At 35.2% G+C, this 12,628-nt stretch overlaps 1 protein-coding gene across 1 annotated transcript in view; it reads right to left on the bottom strand.

Annotated features, from left to right (window-relative positions):
* The window catches only part of MEI4 (meiotic double-stranded break formation protein 4), a 67,543-nt gene that overhangs the window by 35,041 nt on the left and 19,874 nt on the right, over nt 1-12,628 (bottom strand). Inside the window, exons 5-6 of the mRNA XM_058835692.1 lie at nt 11,159-11,712; nt 864-995 (exon numbers count right to left, since the gene is read on the bottom strand). Of these exons, the coding sequence (XP_058691675.1) occupies nt 864-995; nt 11,159-11,712 (686 nt within the window). The remainder of the gene's footprint in view (nt 1-863; nt 996-11,158; nt 11,713-12,628) is intronic.

Raw genomic sequence — 12,628 nt, 5'->3', positions numbered from 1 at the left:
TAAATTAGACCACTGCAAAATAAATCTATGGTGGATGTTTTTGATATGTATCAATACATTATTTTCCACCAAATAAAAAGTTTTTAGGATAGTGTAAAATCAAGTTGCAATCCCAAGTGAAGTGGAACATTTTGCATAAAATACATACCAACGCATAGAAATACATGAAAAATCTATGTAACCCTTATTTATTTCATATATCTCTTTTCTAAATGTTGAAGGAACATCCATTCTCTCTCCCTCTCTTTCCTCTATAGTCTACTGGAAAAAAATATTTAAGAATAAATTTTACCAAAAGTTCTATTCTGCTCTTTACCTCCTACTCATTGTAACAAACTAAATACAGTATTATGTGCTGGATAACATTTTCATCATGAAAATTAGTAATTTGATATTATTGAAATAATAATGTGAAACACAAAATCTAATTCTGAAATAAAATACAGCAGCTGATTATCCAGTTTTACATGAGCTAGAGAGAGAATAACAAAGCTGCATTGTATGTTCAGATGAATACTAAAGTTATATTGCCCGCAGAGTCAACAATTTATACATTGCACTAAGTCTTATAACTCATTACTTCAAGTATTCTGCAAATTATATACTATGATCTAAAAACCCATACAGTCTATTTATTATCCAGTCTGATAATAATTTTACCTTTCCACATGGAATTTTCTCATACTTTATGCCTTTCTTTTTGAATTTGCTGTTTAAGGTAGCTCCTAGCATTTTCTGGGTTCTTAAATCTAAATATTCTATAGAATGATGCTTTTTTTACATTTTAAGAAACAAATAAATACAGCTAAAACACTCCTCAACATCACTCTTTAGCCTTTCTGGAAAAGGAAAGGTGACAGTACCTGGTGAGCTTGCAACAACTGCTCAGCGAACTGACGGACTTCCGATAGGAGAAGCAATATTAAAGAATTTCTTAGTATGTTGTTCCTTCCTAGCAAACTCAGAGTTTGTGAAACAGAATGCAGTGCCTGAAACTAAAGAGAAATAACAGTAAATTGAATCTTTCAAAATGCATCTCAATCTTTTCTATCCCAAAACATCAAGTAGAAAAAGGATTTACATATTAAAATGATACATAGTCCCATTTGAAATTTTAGAGTTTAAAATTCTATTGATAATTGACATACTGACATATGGGATCTATGAGAAATCAACATCCATCCTCACAAGATTAACATTACAGGAAACTGTCATGTGAACAAACAGCTCCAAAAGTGTGAACTCCTCGGGACAACGCTTTCCAGCATTAGATGTCATCATACCCATCTCCTCACACAGCAAATTGGTGACTACCCTGCACATACAGTTCTTCTGCTTTTCACAGCTAGACAAATAAATGAACAAATTCTTTGAAATTCAAACACATAAGCTGACAGCTGTACCAGGGTGCTCAGTCAATATAGTTATTGGGAAAAAACTTGATTAAATGCTAACTGCTAGAAGACATACTATGTATCTGTATGTATTTTCAAATCCAAACAATTAATTTTCATATTGTTCTTTAACAATGCATTACTCCTGAACCACAAGGGAAGTGATGTAGACCTACATGAGAATTATATTAGTAATTTTTTGCCATAGTTTCTTCTACTAAAAAAAAATAAACTGCTTTCTTTGTTCCCTGAAATTGAAATTGAAATAAATAGCTATATAATGAAGCATTCTGCTCTATAAGGTACACAAAATTTTTCTATATGTAAATATACTGGAATTATTTCAAAGGAAAAAGAAGTAAGACACATACTATAACTTGTATTTTTTATATAAATACATATCCCCTACAACATTAATATTCAGTAACTCTTTGCAAATGAGTATTTTTGACTGGAAAAAAGGATACTCTAACATAAATTTGTACGATTTGAATAAGTATGATGTCTTAACCACTCAAAGCAGATCATGGCATCCTATTAACAATCTAGATTACAGCTCCAGCCAACTCACATGTGTATAAATAAGCAGATATTTATATATATGCAAACACACATGCATATATATATATATATATAATATACACACATATATATGAATAAAAACACTTGCCCACCATTTACAAATTTGCATTAGATGAGTCCTGTTGAAAAACTTTTCCAAGCACATGAAAGGCAGAAAGGTATTCCGGGAGCAGTCAGCACGATTTTATTTAGGGGAAACATTTACCTAGACTTTAACATGGTTTTCAACACTGTCTCTTGTAAAATTGTCACTGACCAAATTTTGGGCTAGGTAAGTAGAAAGCAAGGTTAACTGAAATATTTTGCTGTAAAAACAATTAATTAGGTAGCTTTTACAGTTCTTGCTTGACTGCCTGATCAGCAGTTGATGCAATGCCTATTTACCAGCCTCTTCCTGCTGAAGAAGTGCCCAACGTGAGAGTCCTATGGACAGTCAGAACAATCCAACTTTGATAAAACTTTGCTGTCAACCATCTCACTTCTGCATGTAATCCCAAAACAAGTAGCAAAAGAAATCTAGAAAAGACACACAAGTCTCAAGCTCAGAATCAAATCTGCATGCAGACAGAGATACAAAGTAAACTCCACCTATTGAAAAGAATTCATAAATTGTACACATACAGCTTTGAGAAGCCTGTGTAATTAAAATCATTCATCAACATATACACCAAAGAGTCTATAAATATGAAATATGAGTGAAGAAGTGATAAAAATAGATTTCTGAACAATTAAAATGATATGAAGGGATAATGTAATGCATGCATCTATCTGTGCTTTGAGGATATATGAATTTAAATGAAAATTTCATATACAGAAAATATATGCCCTTCCAAACAAAACAATGACTCCTCTTTCTAAAAATAAAGTAGAAATTACAATTTTGAAAGTGTCTTCCACAGTATCTACTAGAAACGAGTTTTCAGCACCTGGATAGTTGTGCCTTAACAACACCCATGTTCCCAAGAGTACAACCGCTTCAACTCAAGGTTTAAAAAATCCTTAAAAAAATAGCACGTTTTACAGTAAAGCTGACATTCCTTTTTATTTATTTTAATAAATTAAGAAGGGATATAATTTTAAAGTTTTACATTTTCAGAGCATAACACTGAGAATACTTGCTAATTTGCCTTTGGCGAGCAAGAAATCTAGGCAATCCAGAGCAGTTTTTTAAGGTAACCTTTCCCAAAGATCACAGTAAAACATGAATATTTTGTTCTTGTTTGAGCTCTTTGCTCTTTTTGCTTACATAACTTTTGACAGATAATGAAGCAATGAAATATTTTTGTGCAATTATTAATGCTAGCAGCTGAGATTTAACTAAAATAGGATCTTCCCAAAATTTCCGTATCCTTTACGGTTTGGCAAGAGTTATCCAGTCATTTTCTATTTGGAATTTTTGAGGATGAGATAACAGGGAACCTTGAAATTTGCAGCCTCAGCCTCTACTAAGTGAAGTAAATTGGTATTTTGTATTTTGTAATGATGACACTTAGGGTACTTGAGATATGGGTATCAAGGCACCAAAAAATCCCACTGGTGAATTCATTATTATTTAATAAATATTCTTATTAAATGTATCCTTATAATAAAAATATTTCACAGTAAGATATTACAGAAAATATATTTAATAAATATTAATACTGATTTTTGAAATCCTGCTGATTTATTAAAGAGCATTGGTTTTACATAGTATCTTGATGGATCTCTTACATTCTTATAAGAATATTTGAAGAAAATAAGAGACAACAAAGAACGTTCAAATAATGTTCATAGACTGCATGCAGAACAAATTTATAGTATATAAGCAATAAATCTGCAAACAGCAAACAAAAATAAGACTTTGTTGTACAGCAATGCTCATGTATTGCTAATTATACTCTGGAAACATTCAAACTAAAAAAAAATCTAATATTATATTGCTTCATTAAAGATAAAAGCATATGTTCAGCTCTCAAATCTATCCAATGTTAAAAAGAAACAGAAATCTTTTAATCCCTTTGGCTTGTTTAATTTTGCGGATGAAATAAAATCAATGCATTTCAGGAATCCTCAGGTAAAAGCAGTCAGAAAATTAGATTATAAAAAACATACCATTAGAAACAGGAAATGATGGAGCCTAGTACACTGTTCAGGTCCTGCAACACCTCTCCTTCCCATTCCTCCCACACCCCAGGTTCTACTGTCTTCCCATGTAATTCAGTATGCAGAGCAATAGAAGGCAATGCTGTGACAGCAATTGGGAAGGATGTGTGGATCGTTGACCTGGCTGTTGCCAGAATGAATATATAATGTCAATGTTTGGCTTATCTCAGGAATACTAACTTGGTTTCTCCTTCACCCAGCTACAGATTTTAAAGCCTACTTGAAGGTATTATTGACCTTTCACTTCTTTCCTAGTGACTTCCCTAGTGGCTATCAAAAGTTACTCACAGAGGAAATGACTGATAACCAAAGCAGACAGCACACAGTAAGCCCTGTTTCCCAGGAAACAGCATAAAAAACTTAGGAATTAGTTTTTTAGAACTCATTTATCAGCACGTTAGATTTTATTTAATAGTGGATGTCTAAAATTTTTGAGTTTAATTCCTTAATGAGTTGCATGATTCACTATACCAGACATCTATGATAACTGCACCTTACTTTCTGTTTTGCTAATTTACAGTTTTTGTCCCAAGTAACAGCTTTCTTTCCCAATAAACTGACATATTTGGCAACACAGGACAGGCAAATAATTATTCCAGGTATCCTCAAATTGTGAGATGTTATAAACAAAACTATTTTCACCTTTGATTTCACATTATCCTTCCCTATTTAGTACTACCTGACTTGGACTCCTAATCATCAATGCCAAGTTGAAAAGCTCACTTTTATACAGACAACATTAGCACCCCTTTTCTTATCTCCACATTGCTTCCTTTATTAATTGATGGCTCTCCCTGTTTACGTGGCAATATTTCTTCTATCTATTAGTCTCAAGAATTGATACATTTTATTTCAACTCTTTGCTGACAACTCAGCTGAGGTGCCTTTACACCAATGCATACAGCATAGGCAAAAACTAGAGGAGCTGGAAGCCACAGTGCTGCTAGAAAGCTACAACCTTGTTGCTGTTACTGAAGCTCAGTGGGACAAACCCCATGACTGGAACATGATTATTGAAGGCTAAAGAGTGCTTAGAATAGATGGGAGGAAGAAGTGGAAGGGTCACCCTCTGCATCATGAGCTGGATCGAGTGTGGAAAGTTGTCTTGGAAGAACATCCACGAGCAGCTTGAGAGCCTGTGGGCAGGAGACTGAGGCAACAAAGGGAACCTTGTGACTGGGGCCTACTACAGGCCCCTGGTCGAGGGCAGCCTGTTGACAAAGTCCTTTAACATGAAGCATTGAGCTCACAGACTCTTCTGATGGGGAGCTTCAGCCCACTACCTGCTGGACAAGCTAACTTTGTCCTGTAGTTCTTCCATAATTGTAGCTTTGCAATTCCATAATTGCTGCTCTGCATCAGCTGAAGCTGTCTGAGAGCGGAAGATGGACAGCATTTTGTTTCATTCATTCTTGTCTAGTTACTTCTATGATCCACTTTACTGAAATAAATGAGGGTCAGTCAGTTTGGTGATTGCTTTAGACAGTAGTAATTTTCAAGACAATGGATTTTGATTACCATTTGACTTAAGTCTCTATATAAGGACAACAGACTGCTGAGAAAATTTAATTCAATAATCAAGAGATTCAAACATTGACTCTTACTAGACCTCAAAATCCAGGCAACATGTTTTAATATTCATACAAATGAAGTGTTCTTCCCCTGTAAAAGCAAAATCTTTTGCCTGATGAAAATGCACCCATAGTATTCCCCTTGGGACTCAATTAATTACAAAAATTGAAGCCTGCTCGTTTTACATTTGAAAACCACCAGTGACATGAATAACTACTTTTAAATCTTATTTGTCCCTAAGCAGGAAAGACTCTTGTAAAGCAATGAGTTAAGTCCTGTCTTGGCTGTGGCTGACAAAAGATACTGCAAACCCAAACACAGTTGGGGAAACTTACTGTCACCCACAACTACCTGCAGCACATATTAAATGCATACTGTTGCATGTATTCAAGCACCAGAGTAAATTTATGATTGCTCTCTTCCAGAAAAATTCAGTCATTAATGAATCATATAAATTTTATCCTAGATAAGAAAAGATTCAAAACCATGGCTCTGATGAATGTGTGCTGTTTTAACTGTGCAAGTTTACATACACATTTCATTATAAAATTGCTACTGAGATTTAAATATTTTTCTTTCTTCCTTTCAATGTATTACTTTTCAACTTGTTATTTTCATGAAGAATTGTGAATTCTTTCTCACACAAATACCCAGTAAAGGCATTAAACTACTTCTCAGAAATCCTGCATTTGCTTTCCTGTTAAATGTTATCAATAGTAGTATTTTGAGCACTGGCAAATTTTTACATAAAGGCTTTTAAATGAAACATGAGAGAAAAATTAAAATGGGCAGTAAAGTCCCAAACAGGGTAAGAGAAGTTCCTAAAACTATGTTGATGTCTCAGTGTCCCTCCAGATGCTGTTAATGCTAGTAACTTCAAAACTACCCTAAAGGCAGAAAATTTCTGAAAAATATTTTTAAAAAGGAAGGAAATGTAACATAACCTTTTTTTGTGTGTGTGTTGTTTGACCGGAGCAGCGATTCTTGACTTAACAGCATCTTCAAAGTCAGTATTGATGTTTTAAACATAGCATGAGAAGAAGCAAACAACAACAGACCACTCACTGAAACACATCTCCCTTCCAGGTCTTGTTGAAAGAGACCATGAGCGAGATGGGCCAGAGAGATGAGGCATTTGTTGAACAGGAGCCCAACACAGCTCATTGTTAGAATCCCAAAAGAAGTGTCTTTGTGTTTTGGTTAACTCCTTAAAACATGAGATCCAAGAAACAGACACAGATCTCTGTAAAAAACCCAGAGTGAAGGCCAGGATCTTTTAGCCTGTAATGGATGTATTAGCCAGGTTCTGAATTACAGTATCAACTGCACCTAAAAGAAGTACAACCAGTGAACTGAATTGCTTACAGTGCTGACAAATGGTGTGACACCACTAAGGATCACACCACAGAAATCCCACGTAATGCAGCGCCCTGTGACGTACTTGGCCGTGACAGCTTTGAACACAACTGAACTGCACTGAAAGAGGCTAAAGATAAACCTATTTTTCTTCTATCTCCAAAGTAATAAATTAGACTCTGGATTCCCTCACAATAACTGTTTTAAAGTTTCACAAAGCTGTATAGGCAAGAGATGTAAACATGAAAAATATAAAGTGCCTTAATTTCTGTTAGACAGATTTGACTTTTAAAGCTAATTCCATACATTATGAACTTACAGCCAGCCTAGATTCACCACAGGAGACTTCCAGGCAAGCTCTAGGATGTCATCTCTGAAGTGATCTACTTCCATGAGCTGTCCAAAACCTTCACCAGAAATACAAAACACATACGCTACCCAGAACAGCACAGGGAGTTGTGAATCCTGGGTTGTCCCTCCAACTATTGTATTTTTTTGAAATAGGAGAAATGATCCCCTGTTCGAACACATTCTGGACAACAAATACAAATGTCAATAGAACAGGCACATTTCAGTGCCAGTGAGTGACTGATTCAGCTATGAGCAGGAGAAATATCTGCTGTGCCTCTGTGGAGGTGGGTGAAGACAGATGTTGTCAAATCCTGAAAAGGTAGATTAAGCAAAAAAACAATGTTCCAGTGCTTCCTTTCTGGAGTTTCTACTCCACTGGGGCTGTAATTACATACCATAGCTCCTACCAGAGTTTTCCATGCAAAATGTTTTCCCATGTTTTGTCAGGTAGTAGAGTCCATTTGAAAGCCAGAGCCAGTGGCTCTGCCAACTGAATACAATCTCACGGAGTTTTATAGTACACTTGGGTCTGCTTGAAAGCAGGACTTGCAAGGAGCCTACATAAATGTAACAGTGGTTCTGCTGACACAGCAGAGTGTGTCAGTGGAGTGACTCAACACAAATGAACAACTTGCAACTGAAAGGCAATACACAGCCTGCAAACCCCCAAAGGTCTCAGTGCTGAGGACTCAAAAACTGGTGATGAACGAAGCGCTTGCTCTACAGATCAACAGTGACTGTCACACATTTTGCTGTATGGAAGCAACCGCTCATCTGTACCAGAGTTAGACACAGGATCCTCACACGCTTTTCTGTGGCAGCCATACAGGGAAGCAAAACCATGCCAGCAGAAGGTGCAAAGTCACGCCTTGCACAGATGGTTGAACCTCTGAACATTCATGCTTCACCCTGAGCAGCTGTGACTTGAGGCTCCTTTTTTGAGTTATTTCTAGAAGGTTTATACCAAAATATTGTGTGTCTAACAACTGTGTGCATATTTCTGAGCTGCTCTAGAACATAGAGGGAAAGGAGAAAATTTAAAAAAGGAAAATTCAAGAGGCCATTTTTAGGTTTTTTGATACAAATAATTGAATATTTTACATAAAATTACCTTTTATTTTCTGTCACATACCTTAATTGAGAGACTTTTTTTTTTTTTCTTCTTTTTTTTTTTTTTTCTTTTGAAACCTATGTCAATTTGGAGTTTCAGGTCAGACTCTAACCAACACCCACAGCTTTAGGCAGCTGAATCCAAGAAAAAATTCTGAATACACGTCTTTGCTGGTTTTACAGCTTCCAATGCTTTATAATTAGAAACATTTTAAACAATAGGACCGTACAGTTACAGCAAGTAATTCTGCTGATGTTTTTCTTACTTTACATCTAAGGTAGAGATAATGATTCCTTTTCCAATTATCAAAGATTATTTAAAATTATTTAATTTACTCTGAAAAATGCTGAGATTGCTTTTGAAGATTAATTAATTAATTACGTGTAATCCACGGCTACTTCTCTCTGTGAGCTTTTTGAAGGTGTTTCTCACAGCCCTTTGTCCTCCTTGAAAATTCCTGACAGTTTTAATTATGAGGATGGTAAAGGGAAAGCTGTGTCAAATACTACATCGCTGCATATGTGTCTGTACAAACACTTTTTGACAATGAGGTTAGATATAGCAAAATTCTTAATATTTTTATGCTGGAGGATTTAAGCATTTTCCTGGAACTGAAATTCATACAGCCTGTGACTCTTTCCAGAAGCTAGCCTTGTAAGTAATGGCAATTTTTTTTAAAAACCCTTAATCTTGGTGTTTTAATCACTACCTGTACAAAGTGTTCCTGGGAGTTATCTGGTGCACAGCATGTGAAGAATTAGTTCTACAATTTACACTACTATTTCTGAATGCTACACATTTGTTTCCATTTTAAATACTGTTTAAAGAAAACCAAACCTCTAAACTGGAAGATTAGATCTAATCAGGAAGATCTAATCTCCAAGATTACCCCTTAGTAATTGGTTTGTACAATTTTTAAACTCTTTTAACATGTTTGACTGAAATAATGGCTGCCAATAGTAATGACTCTTTATTATGTCAATATTTTTGTGGAAGCAAGATACAACACATCTCATAAAAAGCCATCTGTTTGAGTGAAGTTATTCAGAGAAAATATGTCACTTTCAAATTACATGGATGTACTCCACCTCTCCTGAATGATTCATAAAAATACTTTTCAGACCTGAAACATCCCTGATCAGAGTATTTTCTCCCATTTAAGATGTGACACCTCTCAATTAAACTTTGCCAGATTCCTCCAATCAACAGAAAGTCTATCTCCAGACAATCTCTGGATTGCTCTTCCACACTTAACCATATTTCAATTATTTATTGAGTTCTCATTCATAAGGGGATAGGAAATGGTGGAAACACTGGACATCATCAGTTATAAAGAAGTCCTTAATGAAGGACTGTTCAAATTTTTTGTTTTGTATCCAGTGATCCCACACACACACAAAAAAGGAGTCACACCTGTATAACTCCATTCCTGACACCACACAACTGGAATGTATGGTCACATCCTTTCAAAACACTGACCAGGGACACCTCTAATTAAAAATTAAGTCTTGCACCATGCTGACACTAAAGTGGAAATATTTCTGGTATTAGAAACACAAGATTCTAGACCTGAAAAGATTTCAGCCTGAATGCTTCCTAACCAAAATACAGGTACATCCTTTTTACTTAATGCCCTCTTAATTTGGTAATAGTATTTGCTTGATGTTCATGTTCTGGGGTAAACACTCAATACACTGTGAGCTGGATTCATTTTAAATTGAGGCAAATGGGTGCATCCATGCACAGGCATACCAGATGTCCAGGCTCTCATTTTGAGAGGCAACTTTAGAGTTTATCCTAAAATAGGGACCTAGTACCCAGTAAGCATTCTTCAGGCTCCAAGGATTACAGGGATAAGATCTTAATTTGCTCTAATGGTAGCGTAGCTACCTACATGAGGACACTAAATTGGTATATCTAAGTGTCAAAAAATACCACCATCGTGGCCGTTCCAAGTTACTCTAAAAGTCAGAATGAAAATCAAAAATCCTAAGACAGGCAATGAAATTCATTACCTGTAGGGCTTCTTGTGAAAACAGACCAAGGATATTTCGTATGAACGAGGAAATTAACAAAATGATACATGGAACAACACACACTGATGAATACAAACAAAATGAAATTCAGTCCTATTTGTTGTTTGTGATGGGGACATTATTTTTGGACTCTCCACTCATTTGCTTATATATTTCTAAAATGCAAATTTGCAAGTAGCTAGAGAATGATGGATATCTGAAGCCAACAAATTATTTTATTTAGTTGCTCAAGAAAGAATAAGAATTCATCACATATGAATGAATATCTACACTATATCTCCATATAGCAAGAGAGACAATGTGTTTCCCCCTCATATTTTCTATGAAGCTGCGTTAAATTGCATTTTTATCAGTTGCTTTAAACTGCATTTTTATCAGTTATTTAAAAGTCCTGTACTTAGGAATAGCTTAGAACCTCTTGCATGCATGAGCAAGAACTTTTCTAAGTGCTTCAGAGCATTTATTATCCATATTTCAGAAAAGAACAATCACAAAAATCTCTGAGTAGTACTCTTCAAAATATAAGACAAACTGGTATTTTAAAAATGCATAAAACCAGAATATTACAGTATATGGAAGTTGGATATGAAAGAAGGAAAATGTTTTAAACTTACCCTATTGACACTCCTATTTCTTAATATAATTTGAATTAGATTTTTCTTAAATTCTTCCATCTTCTTGAAACACTTCTTCAAAACATGATTAGATAATTTAGTATCAGTTATCAAACTGATCAGAACACAAACTCCTTCATTAAGGAAACTTGGAGCTGGGAATTCGGGACTGTTGTAAAAAACAGTCAGTCCATCAAGCAACTGAGACACTGAATTGCATATGGTAAAAGAATCATTCTCAAGCTGTGAATAGTCTGCTTGAAGACTTCCTCCTTCTGACAGTTTTCTTATTTCAAGTAAGCATTGCAAAAAATGCACTGGAGCAGTCACAGATTGCTCCTTGCTAGTATGGAAAAGATGTAGTGGGGGAACTGCTTCCGACCAATGTTTGCTGACATTATGCTCAGATTGGTGAAAATCTGAAGCTATGCCTAAAGAATCAAATGCAGAGTCATTACAGACATCACATCCAGAGTCTTCTAGCTGGCTTGAGTAATTTGTAGGGTTTATGTGTTCCTGACCCAGAAGAGTTTCAGCAGAGGTATCCTGTTTTCCTGAAATGCAAACATGAAAATTACATTTGTGCGATGCTTAAATACATGCTTATTGAATGTGCCATATGTACTTTCTCCTTTTTGCTTCCATGCAAAAATCATGTAATATCTGTGTATGTTCACTACCCAAGGACTTCCCATGACTAGAATTTAGCTGTGGAAGAAGATATTTTTAAATTAAAGCCAAAATTTTCAGAAGTTAATGCCTATTTGTGAGCAAGATGTTTTACACTCACAGTAATATGAATAGTAATTTTAAAACTGTCAGAAATTTTAAGTTTTCATATATACAATTTAAGTAGACATAAACCAAACAATTTAAGTGAACATCTATATTCCCATTAATTTCCAGGGAAGAAAATGCATGTAAATTTCTGGTCTTCCAAACATTTTGGCTGCTTTTATTCTCAGAAACTCAGACTGCTTTTAAAAGGCAGTGAAAATCTGTTACTGTAAGTGCATCAAATAAAATATTCTTCTTTATGTGTACTCTCTCTCCCCAGTCACGAAAGAAATTCTAACAACAGTCAAAGTTGAACAGAACATTAGGTTTGATTTTTTCATTATTTAACAAAGAGGAACATTCAGAATCAAAAGCTTCTTCAGTCATCACCTATCTCATACCATCTCCTTCAAAGACACACAAACTACATTACAAGAGGTATACAATACATTCACACCAATAAGTTACTTTTGTGTGCTACTGTAGAATCTCTTTGATCCCATTTCACACATTAAATACATTGAAGACAATACATCTTGACATAAACTCAGCTCTAGGTGACAAAAGACCCCTGTTCTACATGCTACCTATGCCAAAAGATCATTGTCAAAACAAGCCAGAGAAGTGAAGACCAACACACATAAACATCTCAGTGCCACAAGGCAAGGCTAGAACCCCATCTGACCAACTCCT

Source organism: Poecile atricapillus, chromosome 3 (assembly GCF_030490865.1).
Source record: "Poecile atricapillus isolate bPoeAtr1 chromosome 3, bPoeAtr1.hap1, whole genome shotgun sequence".
NCBI classification, from domain to species: domain Eukaryota; kingdom Metazoa; phylum Chordata; class Aves; order Passeriformes; family Paridae; genus Poecile; species Poecile atricapillus.
This window is presented reverse-complemented; position numbering and strand designations above follow the sequence as displayed.